The sequence below is a fragment of the Oryzias melastigma genome, unplaced genomic scaffold (genome assembly GCF_002922805.2).
Source record: "Oryzias melastigma strain HK-1 unplaced genomic scaffold, ASM292280v2 sc00246, whole genome shotgun sequence".
NCBI lineage: Eukaryota > Metazoa > Chordata > Actinopteri > Beloniformes > Adrianichthyidae > Oryzias > Oryzias melastigma.
This window is the reverse complement of record NW_023416888.1, coordinates 253,299-276,373: the sequence shown is the minus strand read 5'-3', so window position 1 is coordinate 276,373 and position 23,075 is coordinate 253,299. Positions and strand designations below refer to the sequence as shown.

At 44.4% G+C, this 23,075-nt stretch overlaps 1 protein-coding gene across 2 annotated transcripts in view; it reads right to left on the bottom strand.

The window, feature by feature from the left end:
- il17rd (interleukin 17 receptor D) overlaps positions 1-23,075 on the bottom strand; it is a 68,840-nt gene that overhangs the window by 12,360 nt on the left and 33,405 nt on the right. The window contains exons 3-9 of one of the 2 annotated variants that reach the window (XM_036210792.1): positions 13,150-13,272; positions 7,366-7,484; positions 6,866-6,983; positions 1,539-1,583; positions 983-1,134; positions 681-746; positions 488-542 (exon numbers count right to left, since the gene is read on the bottom strand). In XM_036210792.1, the coding sequence (XP_036066685.1) occupies positions 488-542; positions 681-746; positions 983-1,134; positions 1,539-1,583; positions 6,866-6,983; positions 7,366-7,484; positions 13,150-13,272 (678 nt within the window). Of the gene's footprint in view, positions 1-487; positions 543-680; positions 747-982; positions 1,135-1,538; positions 1,584-6,865; positions 6,987-7,365; positions 7,485-13,149; positions 13,273-23,075 lie in introns of both variants that reach the window. The other variant, XM_024263664.2, reaches the window with a different exon arrangement.

Sequence of the window (23,075 nt, the reverse complement as noted above, 5' to 3'; positions counted from 1 at the left end):
GAATAAACTTTTTTTCAGTTTTCTTTTCATTAAAAAAGTCAAACTGAAAACAGAAACAATCCCAAAGTTTACTGCTTTAGTTCATTTATGACACGTTTTTCTTATTTAACAACTGAATAAATACAGAAATCAAAGTGTGGATTCACAAAATAGGACAATTCAACTTTAAGATGAACTTGGAGGTAAATTACAATGCATTAAAACACTGTTGAATACAAATAATTGACACTTTATAAACAAATTCATCTGAAGTGTTTCAGTTTTAACAGAATATGTGTGTGTGTGTGTATCTGTATGTATGTTTGTCTGTCTGTTTATGTGTGTGTGTTCATCTCCGTGTATGTGTGTGTGTGGGGGTGTGTGCTCATGAGTGTGTGTGTGTGTTCATGTGTGTGAGTTTGCTCATCTGTTCATCTTTGTGTATGTATTCATCTGCATGTATGTTGTTGAGGGGGGGTGTGTGTGTGTTTGTGTGCGTGTGTCTCACCCTGGCTGACGTGGTACTGCGTTTGTCTCCTACTGGTGTTTGAATCGTCTCTCAGCTGATTCAAAGGAAAAAACAAATTAACAAAAGCTGGATTTTTAATGTGTTTTATTCTACCTTCTCATCATGCAGACAGTAGAATCCAGTAAATCTCAGTAGAAGTTGTGCAGAAGAGCTGGACTGTGGGGTTCTGTACCTCGATCGTGTAGGTTCCTGGCGTGACGTCCTGCAGGAAGCAGGTCGTCCTGACCTGGTTAGAGTCCTGCAGTATTGAAACCGTTTTACTGGTAACGTCCAAAGAAATCAAAATCTTCTCTTCATGTGAGGTGGAAAAGATTTTAGAAGAATCTGTGTAGCAGCTGAACCTTCAGCTGCCTGAAGGTTTTCAGCTCCTCCTATAAAAGGGTTTATCCTCCCTAAAACAGTAAATGCCCCCAGAAGGGCATCTGCCAACACATTGACATGAACATTTGTCTTCCGAGTGGAAGCTGGTCTCACCGGTTTGCAGCGTTGGAGCCTGAGCAGGCTGCTGTGCCGCAGTTTGAAGTACAGGAAGTAGAAGCTGAAGCCGAAGGAGGGCGGAGCCTGATCAAAGACCACATGAAGGTTTGATCCGAGCTGAGACACGTTCAGAGTCTTTGGCTTCCAGACTGCAGAGAAACAGTAAATCTGGTTCAAGGCAGTTCTGATCCGAACCAAAACCAAACAAAAGAAAGTTTTTTATCTTTTTTATTTATCATGATAAGGTTTGAAACTCAAGTTCTTCGATTGTTTTTTTATCTTAACAGCTAATTTACGTTGAAAGCTGTGGTCTAAAAATGAGAACTATTCTGAATATTTCTGCTCACAAACTGGAGGATAGTTTCAAAAGGAGCAGACCATCATCTCTTTTCTGAAGCTGCAGAAAGATGTCGGAAGGATTCATCCTCTTTTGACAAATTCAAGAAATGTTTAGGAAGTTAGAAGACTGTTCATCCATGCAGTAAACTAAAACCAGCAACTTCCAGAATCTCCGTCCACATGTGGCTTTACTCAAGAGTACTGAGGAACTTACATGGTTTGCAGACCAGGTTTTCTGATCCCAGAAGAAATTCACACGCTATTGAAGAAAAGAAAACATGGTTATCAGTGGAAGGTCAGCTTCAAACATTCTCATTTTTTGCATATAGATTTTAGTTCTGCTGCATATCTGTGCATTTTCAGCTCAGAAGCATAGAAATCAACGGATCCAGAAAACAACAGTTTTTCTGCTCCACATTTAAAAATATTGCTTGATGAGAGGATTTGTGGAGTTTGGATGGAGCGATCCACTTCAGACAAGTGGGAAGGCTTCATATCACAAACTAAAACTCATGTTATTATTTCACCTTTTTCTTTCTGGAGTTCTGTCCTGTATTTTCATTCATTCTATTCTTTATCATCTACGTTTCATTCAGTTCTCCATGCTTCTGTTTGGTGCAGTGCGGTTCATGTGTTGTCTCAATGTAAATGTCATGAAGAGATTCCACATTCCAGGTGGATGGCTTGTGCTCCCGTTCTTGGCAGTGGACCTCGCCTCTGGCTCACAACCGTCCCCCCGCCCCCCAGGAGTTTTTTTTTCTCACAGAGGAGGGTCTAAGGGCAAGGGTACCCAGTCAAGTTTAGTTTAGGACTGACTATATTTTATGACTGACTTATGTTTTTGCACAATTACCAGTGTCAAGCCTGTTGAGAATTGTTTTGTGATATTGGGCACTATAAACACTGCACAGTCAAAGAGCAACTGCGCAGGAGAGACATTAACCTGTTAGCAGTTAGCATGAGGCCATACCATCTACCACGCGAGTTCTCACATGTTATTGTGATAGCGTGCTACGTGCCCCCCTCTGCTAACGCGCACACTGCCTGTGATGCCCTGCTCTCAGTCACCAGCAGCCTGCGGACACAGCACCCACAGGCCCTGTTCCTCATCTCTGGAGACTTTAACCACGCGTCTCCCTCATCTGTTTAACCCACACAATAGAACACTGGACCTGTTTTATGGCAACACCAAGGAGACTTTTTCTGCATCCCCCCTCCCTCCCCTTTGAAGAGCAGACCACAATCTAGTTCATCTGCAGACTGTGTACAATCCTGTTGCGCACAGACAGCCTGTGGTCCCACGCACGGTGAACAAGGGAACAAGGAGGAGCTGAAGGCCATGCAGAAAGAGCTAAGGAGGAAGATGAGGGAGGGAAAGGCCAGCTACAGGAAGAAGATTGAGGAACAGCTGCAGCAGCAGAACATCAGTGGGGTGTGGAGAAGCCTGAAAACAATCTCTGGCTACAACACCCGCCATTCACAGGATGAGGGGGATCAAAACTGGGTCAACGACCTGAACCTACATTTCAATAGGTTTGACCATTGACTGTAAAAAATACTGGACTTCTCGAGCCATGACGTCCCCCATTGGAAATGCATTACCTCCACTCCTCGTGAAAGTAGGCCACCGCTGTCACCGTCACTTCCTGAAACGTTACAGTCTGATCAGATGCACATGAGAAGCGCGTTCAGCGGTATTTAAAATAAATAACCATCCTAACAAGTGAACAGCTGGATCTTTTTATCTGTTTGAAAATACGACCAGGTCCTTTCAAGTTTGTCTCGCGCTCCTCAGACGGCTGCGTCTAATTCAGGCTGCAAGCTGGAAAAGTGAAGAAGATGAAACTTTGGTTGGTGATTTTATGGAGGAGCTGTACCGTTCAGTATGATACGCAACTTATTATTTATAAGCTACAATCAAAACAGTGAAATAAAGAAAAACGAACGTTAAACAAACAAAAAAGTCCAAAGCACATAACCTCAGAGTGAAATCTATTTCTACAGAGTAAATCCTCATCTAAAAATGTCGACAGCATGCTCCTCTTGTTGTTTTAAACTGCTGCATCGGTACATTCCATTGAGGAAAACAACAGTAGGACAATGATTGGTACATTGTTGAATTGTAAAGTAGGTGTTAAAAGGTCTTCACGGACCCATTGATGAAGTCTGCTCCCATTGGCTACCCGTCATCTGTCAATCAAACCCCCCAGACGTTCGACGTCAGACCCACAAACGCTTATTGAGCCATCTGATTGGTCAATTTATAACTCTAATAACTTGTGATAATGGAAAAAAATCTTTTAAAAAAAATCAGGATTAGAAAAAAGAAGTTAATCAGAAAGCAGCAGAGGAAGAATGATTATTCTGACATATAAAATGACTGAGAAATAACTGTCTGTTTCTCAATGGAAGTCAATGGCAGTGTGGCGCGGCACACTACTGTGCCGTGAGAGATGGTCTGGTATGCCGCGGGAAATTACCCATTTTCACATGTTTAAAACATTTACCATCACTATGGTATACGCTCTGTGTTCATCCAAACGGCCCTGATTTAACACTGGTAGATAGTTTGGAATATGCAAGATGCTAAAAGAAATATTCTTTGTTTCTAAAAATGAGTCTTAAATTAGAATGATGTTACTGCAATCCAGCCGCAAAACTAGCCTCAAACTCAGCTTTTAGAAAAGTCCCGCCCCCTTCAACTGTCTCCGCCAATCATTGTTGGAGGCTTCATCACGTGTCATCAATCTGACCAATCAGAAGTGGTTAACGTCCTCACTTCCTTGTTCTGATTCGGCTCATAAAGTCTCTCAGTTCCAACAAAAATAACAGCTAAAGCTCGTGTTTAGCGGTGTAGCTTCCAGCGGGATCCGACGTCAGACAGTTTAAAAAGTGAACAAAAGAATGAAGCTCAGAAACAACAGTATGCCGACATCTGCGTGAGTTTATGCACTACAGCCCCCATGATGCATTGGGTTAAAGCAGTGTTTCTCAAATGGTGGGGGGACGCGGGATGACCCGGGATCATGCCATTTATATTAGTTACTAAACAGTTAATCGGAGAACCGTTAGGGACCATGATATACAGAGAGAGAGAGAGGGAATATTTAATTAAACTTCAAGAATCGCGATAGAAAAATATTTAACAGAGATGAAAAGAAACGGAGAGAAAGAGAAAGTGCGCGCTGGGGGGGCGGGGGCGGGGGCTCACACGTGCAACAGCGCACGAGCCAAATAGAGAGATAGAGAGAAAACAACACAAAACGTGAAGAAAATTAGAGACATCAGAAAAGAAGAACAAACTGGAACCATTTGACTTTTCTTGATAGTATGAAGGAACAGAGTCTGCAGGAAATAATTCTATATATGTATGTATATATATATATATATATATATATATATATATATATATATATATATATATATATATATATATATATATATATATATATATATTCCACAACCAACAGACACCTGAGAACTGAGAGAATCTTCTCTAAAACAGACCAGATCATCACTGACAGAAGAAACAGATGACATCCTCAAAGCTGAAACTCTTTTGTCTTTCTTAATGTCAATGTGAATAAAAGTCTTGATTTAGTGGTTTTTGCTCAATTTAATTTGTATTTGGGTTGTGGTTGCAGAGTTTTGTGTTGTTCACTTCAAATGTGTTTAAAAGGAAAAAAGCTTAAAATGTGTAGAGTTAAAAACTGAATAGTTAATAGTTAGTTCTTTTATCATTAATTTATTTTTTACATTTTATCTTTGAGGGATATATAACAGAAAATACATTTACACTTTATATGAATAAAAACATGTTTACATTATGGATTTTTACCATAATCTTATATAGTAGTTTATAATGAATTAAATAAAGCAAAAAACAACCTAAAAAAGTCATTTTGTAGCCAAAAGAACCGCTGTTTTTAGAGAGCAAATGCAAAAAAAAATCATTTTTAAGAAGAGCCAGAATTCCCATCACTACTGCAAGGAAAGACCGCTGTTTTTACATGTCTGATAGATTTGGAAAGATTCTTATAAAAAAAAAAAAAAAATCATAAAAACTGATTACTTAGAATTTTCTTTAAAGATTTTTTTAATCATTCTTTAATGATAATAAATGTAGACTGCTTTGAAGAGATATACGTTTAACTTGAGCAAATTGATTAATGATAACGATGATATTTGCTGCAGAAAGTTGTGTGTGTGTGGGGTGAGGGGGTGAATTGAGATTGAGAAACACTGGGTTAAAGTGACAGCACTTCTGCACTGCAATGACACTTCCTGATTATTTAAAAAAAAGGTAGACTGGATTGTGGAGGGAATGTACATCAGTACAGACTCATTTTTTTACCTTTTGGATGCTAGTGTGCCACGGGATTTTTTTTCAGGTAAAACGTGTACCTTGACTCAAAAAAAGTTGAAAAACACTGGTCAATTTACTTTGGCCTTTTTGCAACCCAGTGGTACTTCCTATATGGACCATGGAAGTAGGGGGATTTGTTCAGTCCAGTTCTTATATACAGTCAATGGTTGTCACACACATCAGTGTGTGAAATGTGTTCTGTTTCCTGGGGGAGAGGTGAGCTGCAGACACAGCGGCGCTCTGGAACCACTTGGTGGTTTGACCCCTCAGTCCAACGTCTTAACGCTGAATGTCAAACAGGGAGGAACTGGGTCCATTTTTAGAGTCTTTGTTATGACTCGGCTGTGGATTTGAACTCGCGCACTTTCAGTCTCTAGTTGTTGGCTCCAACAAGTACACAATACAACTGAAGTTGCATATAAACCCACACATGTAAACAAAGCCTTTCATTCTGTCACACTAACTGAAGTTGCACAGTGTGTCAGGAAGGGCATCCGGCCTAAAAACTCTGCCAAATCACTGATGAGAAACAGTGGGAGCTGTTACGCTGTGGCGACCCTGAAAGGGATAAGCTGAAAGTGAACTACTACCACTTGACTGTGCAATAGCTGTCAATATTACTATATATTGTTCATTATTCTTTTGTATATTGTATTTTACTGCTTAGCTCTTTTTGTCTTTTGTATATGGTTTCCCACTGTTTTAGCTCTTTATAATGTATGTTTTATTTTATCCTTTCCCTTTAATCTGACTGTACCTGTGCTGTTGCATATTGCAATTTCTCCATTGTGGGACTAATAAAGGTTTTCTTAATCTTAATCTTAAATAAAACTGAATTTAATTGAATTTCTTTGTCTCTTCTTTTCAAATGAGCTGTAATAGTTTAGGATTTGCTGTGAGCATCTCCAAACAACTGAACTCAGTAGTCACAGATCGGTCTTTGGGAGTGAACGGATTCAGAGATGAGTCCAGAAGTTCAGATTTCACTGTCCTGAACTCAGACTGATCGATCTGTGGCTAAGATTAAAAGAAAAAATGTTTTTTTGGTTTGAGTCAAAAGAAAAACACCAGATGTCCTGAAGTGGGTTGTGCAGAAGCTCCTCTGCTTTGACCCTCACAAAGAGGGCCGGGCTTGAACATCCACTCGGATACTTCAGGAGTACCACAGGACTTACAGTTGGTCCGGAGGAAGGACGGAGCGAAGTAACTCTCATTCATCAGTGAAGGAAAGGGAACAACGCGGACCATGTAGTCTGTGTCGAAGGTCAGTCCGCTGAAGGGCTGACTGCTCATCTTCTGCCATGGAAGAACAGAAAAACACATGAAAGCAGCTGTTTCATTATAATCACACTGTAAAACAGCAGCAAATCCATCATCTGTGCTACTGAGTGTCAGAGAGGAGGGAACTTTTTAACCCCAGAGATGCCAACAACTATTTTTTTGAGTCCTTGTAAAGTTAATTTGACTTTTTTGTTCATTTTAGGCAGCAGCAGTTAACAAAAGGCACAAAATTAAATAAAAAATAGAATAAATAAAATTAAATTGAGCATTTTTATTACCAAATGAAAATAAATCCCCAGGAGGGGGTTAAATAAATCAACAGGAGGGGAATGTTCTTCACTTCAACAAGGTTTTTTGGGAAAATCTGGGCTTTGACCAGGACTTTTGTCCCCACCGTGTTCCTGTAGGAGTAGTTGAGCTGGCGGGGGTCTTTGAGGACCAGGTGCTGGCACTGTTTCCCCTCCGGGTTCTTGTCCTCCAGGTAGACTCTGAAGCCCCTCACATGTTCGATTCCTGCAGACAACATTAGTTCTGTTTTAGGGACCATCTGCTGCTTATTGCTGTAAGCTTAAAGACGTTTTTCAAAGTAAGATTTCAAACATCTGCACATGTGCTCATTTTTGTAAACTACCCCCCTCCCTTGTGTGCCATTCCCTCCCCTCAACATTCAGTTTCTTCATCTGAAGTCATTCCCTCTGGTCTTCCTTGCTTCCTGTCCTCCTACATTCTGTTGCTTCAGTTCCTCCGCAGATGAAGGAGCAGACCTCTCCTCCTCCTCCTCTTTGAAAACACATCTGTCCTGTAATTACTCCTCCAGCTGAACCGGACACGTTTTTCTGATTAGCCGAGTGGGAGAGACAGAGACGAGGAGGCAGAACCGGTTTGATGTCCTGAGGCGGATTTCTGAGCAGCTCTCCGTCAGACTGAAGGAACATTTGCATTTTGGCAGCAAGTGAGTCACAGTCTGGAAGCTGGAGAAACAGCTCCACAAGTTCAGACTTTTTCTGTCACAGTTCATGCAGCACTGTAAGAGACGTGGGAACACACAAATATCTCACAACTGGACAATCAAACCCACAAACAAACACACCTTCAAATAAGCACACAAACAGAAACCCACAAACAAAACCTACAAATGGGCAATAACACCTACAAACAAACACACAGAGAAAAAAAAACACAAAATAACACACAAACACTCAAATTGACAATCACAGCTACATACAAACTCACACACAGAAAAAAACCACCACAAAAAAATCAAAACCACAGTCAAACAAATAGAAAATCAAGTCCACAAACAAACACACAAAAGACAATCAAACCTGTAAACAAACACACACAGAAACCCCCCCACAAACTAACAATCAGACAAACACCAACAAATTGATAACTTCCTGTGAGATTCTGTTCTATGGCGGGCTCTCGGCGCTTTTGGTTTTAGGCATGCACTTCCTTGTTGGTGTTTGTGATGAACGGGAGCGAAAAGAACTAAAGTGCAAAGGAAACAAACGTCGTGTTTGTTGGCTTTTTCATGGTAGCAGAGAATGGTTACCAACTATAGAACACCGCCAAAGTTGGATGAAACAAGATCGTACGAAGGCTGGAAAAATGAAGTCACGATGTGGAGACTTGTTACAGACTTGGATAAAAAGAAACAGGCGCTCGCCCTGACGCCGGGGCTCAAAGGACAAGCCAGAGAAACGGCTTTGGAAATATCTGGAGGATCTGAACAAAGATAACGGTATGGAAACTTTACTTGCAAAACTCAACTCAACACTTTTAAGAGAAGAAAATGATCAGGGTAATGATCCCATTTTGATTCAATATCTAAAGAAAATGTGGTGTCCATTGTGGATTACATTGTAGAGTTTGAACCATTGACTGTATATAAAATAACTGGACTGACCAACCCCCCCTCTTCCGTGTTCCATATAGGAAGTACCACTGGGTTCCAAAAAGGCCAAAGTCCCATTGACTTACATTGAGAAACAGACAGTTATTTCTCAGTCATTTTATATGTCAGAATAATCATTCTTCCTCTGCTGCTTTCTGATTAACTTCTTTTTTCTAATCCTAATTTTTTTTAAAGATTTTTTTCCATTATCACAAGTTATTAGAGTTATAAATTGACCAATCAGATGGCTCAATAAGCGTTTGTGGGTCTGACGTCGAACGTCTGGGGGGTTTGATTGACAGATGACGGGTAGCCAATGGGAGCAGACTTCATCAATGGGTCCGTGAAGACCTTTTAACACCTACTTTACAATTCAACAATGTACCAATCATTGTCCTACTGTTGTTTTCCTCAATGGAATGTACCGATGCAGCAGTTTAAAACAACAAGAGGAGCATGCTGTCGACATTTTTAGATGAGGATTTACTCTGTAGAAATAGATTTCACTCTGAGGTTATGTGCTTTGGACTTTTTTGTTTAACGTTCGTTTTTCTTTATTTCACTGTTTTGATTGTAGCTTATAAATAATAAGTTGCGTATCATACAGAATGGTACAGCTCCTCCATAAAATCACCAACCAAAGTTTCATCTTCTTCACTTTTCCAGCTTCAGCCTGAATTAGACTCAGCCGTCTGAGGAGCGCGAGACAAACTTGAAAGGACCTGGTCGTATTTTCAAACATAAAAAAGATCCAGCTGTTTACTTGTTAGATTCTTCTTCTTTCACTTTCAGCTTATCCCTTTCGGGGTCGCCACAGCGTAACATCACCCACTGTTTGGCATCAGTGATTTGGCCGAGATTTTACGCCGGATGCCCTTCCTGACACAACCCTGTACTTGAGGGGCACAGGGACCCAGTTAGGCAGCAGCGTCAGGGGTCTTGCCTAAGGACCCAATCTGGGTGGAGATCAGTGGACAACCCTGAGAATCGAACCCAGGGCTCCTGGGTGCCAGCCCTTCACCTGAGCCACCCAGCTGTTCACTTGTTAGGATGGTTATTTATTTTAAATACCGGTGAACGCGCTTCTCACGTGCATCTGATCAGACTGTAACGTGGCAGCGCATGTGAAGAGACAAGCTGCTGCTGCTGCGCACGAAGGGGGGGGGGGTTGGCGCTGCTCTGCAGCAGCGTCACCCAAATGCTCCTGTTGGACCAATCGCTGGAGATGAGTTGCAGACCTTTGCAATATGGCAATAGCCGTTTCAGGAAGTGACGGTGAAAGCGGTGGTCTACTTTCACAGGGAGTGGAGGTAATGCATTTCCAACGGGGGACCTCATGGCTCGAGAAGTCCAGTATTTTTACAGTCAATGGTTTGAACAAAGATACAATCAGATGAAAAACTACAACATGACTCTGCCAGATGCTGTTTTGGTGTTTAAACTTCTTGACAACGCCTGTCTTGATGAAAACTTCATGAAGACTGTATTTGTCATGGATCAACCTGCTGCTTCCCTCTTCAACTACCAGAGAGAGCCCTCACCTGAGTATTGACCCTGCACTCCCTCTCCACACTCAGCCAGATCTCCTCAGCTGTTTCCAATCCACCTCATCACCACCACTATTTAGTCTGCCTGCAGTCACCACCTCAGTGCGAAGTCTTGCATTGCCACACAGTCATTTCTGAGCAGTTTACTCCTCGTTTGCCGCTGGTTTCTGACTCCTGCCTGCCCCCTTGACTCCCTGTTTGCCTGTGTCCTGACCTCTGCCTGTATTTTGACCTCGCCTTGCCACAGCCTGTGTTCTCCATTAAAACCTGGTTTGCACATGGATCCACATGCCTCTGCCTCTTCGTCACAGTATTAAAATGGACTTTTGGGGGAAAAACCAGAGAAGCAAGTAAAAGCAGTGATGCACAAGATGAATTTTTTTTTCACTAATCAAAGAGCAGCAGGCAGATTTAAGGGGAGCAGCGGCTCATCACAGACCAGACAGCGGCAGCTGCAGCAAGGTACAAATCCAGTTGTTAAGCACAGGAGAAGAACTAGATGTGCCATCTGCCAGAGCACCTACCATTGGGCTAAAGATTGTCCTCATCGGAGAAATGATGTGAAATTGACAGAAGATGAAGATGTGGAAGAATGCAACATTACATTATTCACTGAAGCAGCTATGACGGAATCAGAGATTTTTCTAACTGAATCACAAGGATCAGCCATCATTGACACTGCATGCACACGTACTGTTTGTGGTGAAAAATGGTTGGAAAGTTACATTAAAGACTTGAACCGGAGCCAATGTCACATTGAAAGTGAAGTTGTGCCAGCTGATATTCCGTTGCTGCTGAGTAAAATGTCTCTAAAGAGAGCAGGAACTGTTTTGGACATGGAGAATGACAGAGTTGTCATGTTTAAGGAACAAATACCCCTTGAGCTCACCAGTTCGGGACATTATTGTGTGGACATCAGAGATGAAACTGCAGAAGTGACCTATAGTGAAGCTGAAAGTGAAGTTCTTGTTGTTACAGCAGAGATGTCTCCAAAGGAGAAAGAAACACTTCTGAAGCTTCACAAACACTTTGGCCATGCCACATTTCACACGCTGTAGTGCAGGAAACATCGTCAGATCCAAGAAACCTTCAGAGATCATCAGATCCTTCATTCACTCGTAGATAAGTGTTCATGGGGCCCCAAAGATTAACACAGACAATGATCGAGAGTTCAACAATGAGCAAGTCACAAACATGGCAGAAGGCTTCAACATTGGTCACACAACCACAGAAATGGACAATCACACCTATGACTTTGCAAAAAAAACCCTCAAACACACAAACAAACCCACGAACAAACACACAAAAAGACAATCAAACCTACAAACAAACTCAATCAAAGACACAAACAAAAACACAAACTGCACAGATTTACAAAGAATTTTAAAAACTTCAATAAAAACTTCAAATTTTAATAACTTCAAGCTGTTACTGGCCTATAATAATAAAACAAACAGCATTTTTGTCCCTTTGCTGACCTATCACTGTTTTGACCCAGATTTTAAGTCCTGTAATCAGTTGGGCGGGTCCTGTTTGTCCTGCAGATGTTTGATTGGATCTCGAGGTTGGGTCAACACCTCGGACTCCAGGCTGTCAAAGTCTTCCTGAAACGTCTCTGCTCTGCAGCATGGAAACCGTTTCCATGAAGACCTCTGCAACATTGCGTCCTTCATGAAGGCTTCTTCCCATCATGCATCTGGGACCACCTTCGACCACTGATCCGTGATCAGGTTGTGATGCTCTGTGTCAGAAATCAGAACAGACCCCTGAACAGTCCCATGTTTTATAAGGCCTTTTAATCCAAAGTTGGATGATTTTAGAGTCTCCATCTCTGACCTCGGACCTCCAGACCTGCAAAACTTTTATTCCAGAATCTCATCTCAACTTTCACAAAGATTTTCTTTAATTGCAACTTTTTTACTGCATTATTTCATCATTAAATTAAGATTTGTTGTTTTTGTCATTCTAAACAAATAATGATAAATGAAAAACAATCATAAACTACAAAACAGAAAAATGGGTGAATTTAATAAAGGTTTTTTTTTGCCCGTTTGCAGACATAAATATGACATAAAGCAGAAATGCTGCTAAAGATAAGTCATGTTCATTGCCATGATCTTAATGATAACACATTCATAAATCTTTTATTATTTATCCATTGAAAGGGTTACATAATATGACTTACTGAATTACATTGTTTTAAAGCTTCAATAACTGTCTTGATGTCATACACAGGTTATGGAAAAACACTTTGAACATTGCTTCAAATGTTTTCCAAAAATGCTCCTGTGAGTCAAACAGTGAAAATCATGCAGAGGAAGAAGAGGGAAAGGAAGGGAAGGGGACAGGAATGAAAAGGAAACCTGAAGAGGAGGAAGAATGAAAGAATGCAGTTCTGTGATTTTTGACTGAGAATCATTTGAGATGATTTTGGAAGAATTTCTGTGAGAAAACAACAGTTTTGCTGCAGAGTGAAGGAGGGGACTGGTCATATTACACTAAGCTCATGCACGCACACACACGTGCACACGCATTCCTTCACGGTCAAACCCTGGCATTGTGGAGCGTGATGTGATCCTCTTTTCTCCCTCTGAGGGCCTGATCAAAGTGACACAGCGCTGGGTAATCTTAGCCCTCTGACGGCTTTACCTCCTCGGTTTTCCTCTTTCACCTCCAAACCTGCGACGGCAGCAGAGCAGACAGACAGGTGGACAGGTGTGCAGACGGACATTACCTAGAGGGCTGGCAGACCAGTGGACGACCACGGCGGCTTGATCCTCACAGGCCAGATGAATGAAGGAGATGTTGGAGACTTCGTGGATCACATGTTTCCCCAGTGGGTAGTTTAAAGAGCAGTCTGTGGAGGGAGGGGACAAAGAGCTTAACAGCAGAGCCCAAACCTCAGCAAGTGACCTGTTTAAAGTCCCATTAGTTGTCACCATTGACTGTAAAAATACTGGACTTCTCGAGCCATGAGGTCCCCCATTGGAAATGCATTACCTCCACTCCTCCTAAAAGTAGGCCACCGCTTTCACTGTCACTTCCTGAAACGGATATCGCCATATTGCAAACGTCTGCAACCCATCTCCAGCGATTGGTCTGAGTCTCTGTGAGTCATAGCTGAGTCATGAATCTATAGGAAGTACTGTCACCAATCAGGAGTGAGTTTATTATGAGTGTCCGCCTCTTTCCACGCCTCGACCACGAGACCGCGTATGTAAACAGATTCTACTGTAATAACGCAGGAGAATTGTACAAGTCATTGTTGAAGTCTTTGAGGGAGAATTGATTCTGTCAGCGGTCCTTTTGGATTTACTTACATTTATTCATTTTTGTCGAGATAAAAGGAGCATTTGGGTGACGCCGCTGCAGAACCCCCCCCTCGTGTGTGCGCCGCAGCAACAGCTTGTCTCTTCACATGCGCTGCAACGTTACAGTCTGATCAGATGCACGTGAGAAGCGCGTTCACCGGTATTTAAAATAAATAACCATCCTAACAAGTGAACAGCTGGATCTTTTTATCTGTTTGAAAATACGACCAGGTCCTTTCAAGTTTGTCTCGCGCTCCTCAGGCGGCTGAGTCTAATTCAGGCTGAAGCTGGAAAAGTGAAGAAGATGAAACTTTGGTTGGTGATTTTATGGAGGAGCTGTACCATTCTGTATGATACATAACTTATAATTTATAAGCTACAATCAAAACATTGAAATAAAGAAAAACGAACGTTAAACAAACAAAAAAGTCCAAATCACATAACCTCAGAGTGAAATCTATTTCTACAGAGTAAATCCTCATCTAAAAATGTCGACAGCATGCTCCTCTTGTTGTTTTAAACTGCTGCATCGGTACATTCCATTGAGGAAAACAACAGTAGGACAATGATTGGTACATTGTTGAATTGTAAAGTAGGTGTTAAAAGGTCTTCACGGACCCATTGATGAAGTCTGCTCCCATTGGCTACCCGTCATCTGTCAATCAAACCCCCCAGACGGTCGACGTCAGACCCACAAACGCTTATTGAGCCATCTGATTGGTCAATTTATAACTCTAATAACTTGTGATAATGGAAAAAAAAATCTTTAAAAAAAATTAGGATTAGAAAAAAGAAGTTAATCAGAAAGCTAATTAAAAGTTAATTAGACTGCTGGGCTGGTTTAACAACGGCTCCTGAGAGAAATAGTTACATTCTGAAGAAGTTCTGCTGCTAAAGGTGGAGGACCCAGTTATTTGATCAAATGAAACGCGGTACAAAGTTTTCATGTCATTAACACTTCAGTTTTACCAAATCGCAACACAAACAATCACCTCCTGATTTCACTGGTGTCTGAATCATTATGAACCACTGTGTGTTACTCTAGTGGTGTTGCGGAACCATAAAGAAATCACCCATCATAAAACAACAAGTTACAGGAAGTTCAGTCAGGTGTAAATGTTGGTCTAAAAGGGGCAGAGTCTGTCCATACACACACACAAAATGTTACAAACATAGCTGTTGGCTCCAAAAAGTACACAATACAACTGGAGTGGCATATAAACCCACACATGTAAACAAAGCCTTTCATTCTGTCACACAAACTGTGAGTGCAAAGGTGATACCTGTGATCAGGTGAGTCTTTATGTTTTGCGGAGAAGGATGATGTAATGTAAAAGAGGGAGAGTGTTCGGTCATCCCCCACATCATGACCCCCGCCTAGGCAATAGCAGTAGCCCGGACCCCCTGTCAGGTATAAAGGAGAACACTTGAGGGTACCCCAGGATGCAATGACTCAGGACCAGAGGGAATTCAATGAAAGATTTATTATTATGGTGATCCTGCAATACGGCTCTCTCTCCAGCTCGGAGGAATGGCGCTAGCGAGCACTGCTGGATGAGAAGCAGAGTTGGAGTTCAGGCTCCGAAGAAGTAGAGGTGACAGTGAGGTAAACAACCCACGCTTGGCGATTACGGAGGAGCTTGGAGGTGAAGCCGGAGAGAAGTGGCACAAGCACGTGAAGCTCTTGGCTGGTGGGGAGAGATGGCAGAGGCAGGGCGATGCAGGCAGTTTAGGGGGCGAGCAGGACAGACAGGAGGACGGGAGAGAGAGGCAGGCTTGGAGAGTCCTTCGTATGAGCGAGGCGAGGCTGGCGAGGCAGGTCTTGGCGAGGCTGATGATGCAGGCTTGGCGAGGCAGACGTTGCAGGCTTGGCGAGGCTAACGTTGCAGGCTTGGCAAGACTGACGTTGCAGGCTTGGCGAGGCTGACGAAAGCAGGTTTAGCTAGTCTTGTTTACGTGAGCGTAGATCACTCCACCTCCACTTCCCATTCCTCCTCGCCAGAGGAGGAATGGGAAGTGGAGTTAAATGCTGTGGAAAACAGGTGGCGGGAATGAGGCTGATTGCTAGGCCTCCACAGCAACCCTCCCTCAAGGATCGTCACCAGACAAACACCCAGGCTGGTCAGGGTTATCTCGATGGAAGGCGTTGATGAGATCGTGGCCCAGAATGAACTGGCTAGGCACCCACGAGTGTTCTTCAGGGCCATAACCCTCCCAGTCCACCAGGTACTGGCACCCCCGGCCATGGCGCCTGGACCACAGCAACCGACGAACCGTGTAAGCAGGACCCCCGTCGATGAACCGGGGAGGAGGAGGGGGAACGGAGGGAGGGACGGGGTTGCTGGACCTCACAGGCTTCACTCTGGACACATGAAACGTGAGGTCTGCTCAAAAGGGTTTAGGCAACCGAAGGCGAACCGCCACAGGGTTGACAACCTTGGAAACAGGGAAAGGTCCAACAAAACGGGGCGCTAGTTTACGGCTTTCAAACCATAAGGGCAGGTCCGCAGAGGACAACCAAACCCTCTGCCCCACTGTATAACAAGGTGCCAGAGAACGCCTCTTGTCGGCATGCCTCTTATAGGCATCCACCGTGCTCTAGCCGTTCTCCAGGCCCGATGGCAACGTCGTACAGCAGCCATAGCAGAAGGGACGGCCGCCTCCTTCTCTTGGGGCCCAAAAAGGGGGGGCTGATAACCAAACACCACTTCGAACGGGGAAAGACCTGTGGCAGAGGACGGTAGAGTGTTGTGAGCATATTCGGCCCAGACGACATTCTGTGCCCACGATGAGGGGTCTCTGCTGCTGAGGAGTTGCAGCGACGTCTCCAGCTGTTGGTTGAGACGCTCTGTCTGACCGTTGGACTGGGGGTGGTAGCCTGAGGATAAACTCACAGTTATTCCGAGAAACCGGCAGAACTCCGACCAGAACTTGGCAATAAACTGTGGTCCTCGATCCAAAACAATATCCCGAGGGAATCCATGGATTCGGAATATGTGGTCAAGCATCAACTGGGCAGTGTCCTTGGCAGAAGGCAGTTCAGGCAGGGGAATGAAATGGACCATCTTGGAAAATCGATCAACGACAGTCAAAACAGCAGTTTGGCCCCGGGATGGGGGTAAGCCAGTTACAAAATCGATGGATATGTGAGACCACGGTCTTTGGGGAATAGACAAAGGATGTAACTGACCAGAAGGCAAGGCGTGGTATGCTTTGGATCTGCTGCAATCAGGGCAAGCTGAGACGTATTCTTGAACATCCTGCTTCAACGTTGGCCACCAGAAACGCTGCTTGACCACATGAAGAGTACGTGGTATCCCAGGATGGCAGGTGAGTTTAGAGTTGTGACACAAGTGCAAGACCTTGGATCTGAGGTTGTCGGGAACAAAGAGTTTCTCAGGGGGGCAGTTTGATGGTCAAGGGACCTCATCTTGAACACTAGAGAGCTCCTCCTCAATATTAGTGAGAGCAACGGCAGCGGGAAAGAGCATCGGCCTTGCCGTTGCGGGATCCAGGTCTGTAAGATAAGGTGAAGTTAAACCTTGTAAAAAACAAGGCCCACCTAGCTTGCCTAGCATTCAGTCTTTTGGCGGTTTTGAGATACTCCAGGTTCTTGTGATCCGTAAAGACTATGAACGGTTTAGAGCAACCCTCCAGCCAATGCCTCCATTCCTCCAAGGCTAGCTTGATAGCTAAAAGCTCACGGTCTCCGATATTGTAGTTACATTCGGATGGAGATAGACGATGAGAGAAAAATGCGCAGGGATGCATACGGTTGTCTTTGTTGCGTTGGGATAGGACAGCACCCACCCCGGAATCAGAGGCATCTACTTCTGCCAAAAACTGTTTAGAGGGGTCAGGCATGGTCAGAACAGGGGCAGTGGTAAACAGATTCTTGAGTTTAGTGAAGGCCCTCTCGGCCAAGGGGGACCAGAAAAACTTTGTCTGACTAGAAGTGAGCGCGTGAAGGGGAGAGGCAACCTGGCTGTAGTTTCTTATAAAGCAGCGATAGAAGTTTGCGAAACCTAGAAATCGCTGAAGCTGCTTTCTGTTCGTAGGTGTGGGCCAACTGGAGACTGCTGTAACCTTAGCTGGGTCCATGTGAATCTCGCCTGCAGATACAACTAGCCCTAAAAATGTGGTGGAAGGCACGTGAAACTCACATTTTTCGGCTTTCACGAAGAGTTTGTTCAAACGCCCCAAAACCTCTCGCACATGCTGTACATGCTCTGTCTCAGACTTGGAGAAAATCAAGATGTCGTCTAGGTAAACGAAGACGAACTGATTAATATCAGATATCTCCCAGAACATCATTGACCAGATTCTGAAATACAGCAGGAGCATTGGTGAGTCCGAAGGGCATTACTAAATACTCATAAGGTCCCATGGGTGTGTTGAATGCAGTCTTCCATTCATCACCCTCTCGAATGCGAACCAGGTGATAAGCGTTGCGCAAATCCAGCATAGTAAAGATCTTAGAATCCTGAAGGAGTTCAAATGCAGAGGTCATCAGCGGTTGGGGGTAGCGATTCTTTATGGTTATTTGGTTCAGAGCTCGATAGTCAATGCAGGGGCGAAGGGACCCGTCTTTCTTCTTGACAAAAAAGAAACCCGCCCCAGCGGGTGATGAGGAGGGGCGAATGAGACCAGCAGCTAGGGAGTCATTGATGTAATCTTTTAAGGTCTCACGTTCAGGACCAGACAGGGAATAAAGTCGACCCCGAAGGGGACTCGTACCTGGCAGAAGATCAAGCCCACAATCATAAGGGCGATGAGGGGGCAGCGAGGTAGCTTTGGCTTTACTGAACACCTCCTGCAGGTCGTGATAAACCTGAGGAACTTTAGACAGATCTGGAGGTCCTTGTTCGGCTTTCTGATTGATAGAAAGGCTCAAGGGTGCCGCTTTAAGGCAAGTTGACGGGCAATTAGGACCCCAACTTTGAACCTTGTTAGTTTGCCAGTTTATGTGAGGGTTGTGATCACGAAGCCAGGTGATACCCAGAATAAGTGGAAGAGACCGAGACTCAATAACAAAAAAGGAACGCTCTTCATAGTGATTATTAATCTGAATTTTAATCGGTTCAGTAATATACTTGCTGGGGTGAATCAAACAGTCATCAATAGAATGTATTCTCAGGGGTTGAGGAAGGGTCTTGACAGGTATATGGAGCTATCTGCTGCATATCTACGGAACTCAATAGCATACTGATCCACTGTACGGTTACCTTGGCACAATGTTGACAGATGACGTGCAGCCTCCTTCTCGGGTTTGACTGGGTCGAAAACTCTCCGCAGCTCTCTTGAGAAGCTGTCAAAAGAAAGACATAATGCCGAGCCTCTCTCCCATTCTGCTGTCCCCCACTGCTTAGCTTGACACGTGAGCAGAGATATGGTGTAAGCCACTTTGGAAGCTTCAGATGGAAATGATGAGGGTTGCATAACAAACTGCATAGAACACTGGGTGAGGAAGGCCCAACAACCTGTTGAGTCTCCGCCAAACCGTTCTGGTGCTGGGATCTTTGGTTCCGGAGCTTGTCGAGGAGCATAATTAGGTGGACCGGACGGGTCATCTCCTTGGTTAGAAGAAACTGTTAGCTGCGTCAGTTTCTGAGAAATGTCATTTAGTTGGGCTGAAAACTGTGAAAACTGAGCATTATGGTGACTGATTGCTCCCTCAATCTGTTTTTTCCAGTCCTGAGCCATAGCGGGGTCCATACTGGCCAGAAGGTACTGTCAGGTATAAAGGAGAACACTTGAGGGTACCCCAGGATGCAATGACTGAGGACCAGAGGGAATTCAATGAAAGATTTATTATTATGGTGATCCTCCAATACGGCTCTCTCTCCAGCTCGGAGGAATGGCGCTAGCGAGCACTGCTGGATGAGAAGCAGAGTTGGAGTTCAGGCTCCGAAGAAGTAGAGGTGTCAGTGAGGTAAACAACTCACGCTTGAGCTTGGAGGTGAAGCCGGAGAGAAGTGGCACAAGCACGTGAAGCTCTTGGCTGGTGGGGAGAGATGGCAGAGGCAGGGCGATGCAGGCAGTTTAGGGGGCGAGCAGGACAGACAGGAGGACGGGAGAGAGAGGCAGGCTTGGAGAGTCCTTCGTATGAGCGAGGCGAGGCTGGCGAGGCAGGTCTTGGCGAGGCTGACGATGCAGGCTTGGCGAGGCTAACGTTGCAGGCTTGGCGAGGCTGACGAAAGCAGGTTTAGCTAGGCTTGTTTACGTGAGCGTAGATGACCCTCTGGTGAAGAGGAATGGGAAGTGGAGGCTTAAATGCTGTGGAAAACAGGTGGCGGGAATGAGGCTGATTGCTAGGCGGACCTGCCTCCACACCCCCCCCCACCACCACAGGGACCAGAACCCGCACCACAGGGACCAGAACCCGCACCACAGGGACACAGACACCCCCCGGCTCAGATGTGATGTGATCCCCAGTTAATGGTCTTCCCAGAAAACTCCGGGATCCCACTCCCTGCATGGAGAGAGGGCCGTCAGGAGGCCAGAACCCAAGAGACAGGGTCACCAAGGATGGCTCGGGGACAGAAGACTAGAGGTCCCACTCTCCTTGTGTGTGTGTGTTGGAGTGTATATTGTTGAAGTGCAAAGTGTGTGTGTAATAAAGGCCCAGCTAAAATTGGCGATGAGGACACTGAGAAGAGATCTTCAACTGGCTCACAGTGATGTCCAAGAACCCCTCCACCCTACCAAGGGTCCTACATGTCTAAGATGCAACTAAAACCAAGAAGGGGGGGAAACGATGGGATGGGGACCACTGCCAAGTAGCTCCACCCACCATTTAGCTTTGTATGGGTGGTTTATGGGGTTCAGGCCGTTTTTGTTGTTCAGGCTGTTTGTACAGTTCAGCTTGTGGTGCGGCGGCGTTTTGAGCAATGGTAAGCAGAGGAGTGCAGGGACTCCTGTGGGACTTTTCTTACAGACAGACTGTTGATCCAGGAGCACAAAAGCCAGCATAAGAAAATCTGTCCTGCTGGAACAGAAGGCTGACGCTCCCCATCTTTGAATGTTGCCTCCATATTTTTCTGAAGCTGTAATGATACGCTGCCTTTGTTTAAAGCTTAAACCTACATAGTGGAAAACAGCCTCTAAATGTGAGCCTCTGGGTGGGGGCTTCCCCAGAGACCAGATAAAAGACACAGATTCAAAGTTGCCAAGAAATAATAAAAACAAAAGTCAGACCGCAATGCTGATCATTTTACCGCGTTTTACTTTTACAAAATCAAAACCAAGAATCTGCTGCATTTAGTTCCACTGAGAAAAGCTTTTTTTTAGTTCCCACAAGAGTTTTAAGAAATTCTCCTTTAAAGCAAACCTTAAAAGTGAAAAGACAGTAAAAAGCAACAAAGTGTTTCTGAAAAAAGCCTTTGGGGTTTGATGAAGTCAGATCTGAAAACAGAACACAGACAGAACTTTTGAGATTTCACTTTGATCGGTTTTACCTCTCGAGTCCAGAACAGCAAATAAAGTTTGGAGGAAATAAACCTCAGAACTGAGCATTGACAGTACAGCATCTGATGACTGGACTGAGTGGCTCCTGGTGTCCCAAACAAGAAGTGCCCATAAAATCCCATAGACTTCTACAGAGAAATAAACAGCAGTCATTCTATTGGTAAGAAGAACCATTCTTGCTCTGACACCTTTTATTTATTTATTTATTTATTTTTTTACATTTTCTTGATAATCTTCATGTGTTTATATTTTTTGTCTGTAGTTCATGTTATTCATGTTATAAACTGACCAATCAGATGTCTTCATTAAAGTAGGTGGAGCCTGTTGGCCCCCACGTCCAATGTAGAATGCGTTTGACAGATTCTCCCAAGCCTGCTTTTAATGTAAGGGGTATGGCCTTCAAGCAAGTTCACTCCTGATTGGTGAGAGTGGTTGTCATAAATACAATGAGTCAGACTGACTCGGACCAGCTACTGCTCACTGACTTCATCTGGCTCCAGCATGGCAGCTGGATCGGCTCAATTTGTTTCTGAGTTGGAAGTAAACAGTTTTCTATGGATGACGTCATTCAGTCCAGATCTCTGATACAGTGGATGGTACTGAGGCACAGTTTGAGACTTGAGATCATGCAGAACATTTCATCCTTTTTGTTTGGAGCTTCATCAGAAGTCAACAATTATTTTGACACACTTAAGGTTTAAAAGCAGAAATATCAAAGAAACTTGCAGATTCTTTGATGTTTCCATTTCAAAGGTTTTTGAAAAAATGACCCCAAAAGAGTCGTTTGACAAACGATGCCCACGCCTGAAGGTGGAATGTCACCCCCCACCCCGGATGAGATGGTGAGCCTGTGGTTTCTGGCTGCAGCTGAGCCAGTAACAATGGAGACGTGCGATGATGGAGGTCATGATATTTTAACTGATGGAGGTAATAAGCGATGACCCTTCGTCCCCGTTTTCATCCATTCACTTCCTCCTTATTGTCCTCCCCAGCTCCTGCATCCTGGAGGGTGGAGGGCAGAGACAGGAGAAGGGCAGCCAGCCATGAAGGAGGGGCTTTGGAGGAGAAAGGGCAGACTTTGGGGCAGACAGAGAAGGGGGCGTGAGTTGAGACACGACTGACTGCTCCCTTTTCCTCCTTACCACCTATTGATGGAGGTGAGGATGAGGAGGAGGACTAAGAGGAGGAGAGGAGCTCATAAAGGATGGGGGCCACTGAGAAGAGACTGGGGCTCGACACAAGCCACTGCTCCTCTTCGGGCCTCCTCATCCTTCTGTGAGCTGGGTCACGTTCAGTGTTAAAGAGGAAGGTTACGGCTGGCTGATCCTCTTCCTCTTTAAGAATTTTCTATTGAGGACTTCATTTCAATCTTTTTTTCCAGCAGAATTCATCTTTTCAGACCCTCCAGGATTTCGCGATGTTGGATCACAACTATTTCATTAGGAAATATTAGGAAACCCTGCGATTTGTTGCGCAACTTTCTATTTTCACCGCAGCTTTCACCAATCTACCGTGACAACAGTCATGGATGACGATGCAGCTTCATGACCGTTTCCCCTCCGACTTCTTAAAGGGAGGCGTGCACTTTTTTATCATCTCTCTCTAGTCTTTTTCTCTTCCTCCGCGCCGCCACATGCGCAAACGGGCACGCGGAAGGATGGGGCAGTTTTGTGCGCGGGTGCGGACGCAGCAAGGTGCGGAGGCTTTGGCCGTTATTGCTGGCGCGCACGTGGCGGGTTAAAGCTGTGCACTGAGCGCAGGTGTGCACGTGGCAAGGTGGTAGTGCGATGAGCACTATTGCGGGCGCGCACATGGTGAGGTACTGAAGTGCGCACGCGGCGGGGGGTGCGCTAAGCGCGTGTTTGTGCGGAGCAGTCTTGTG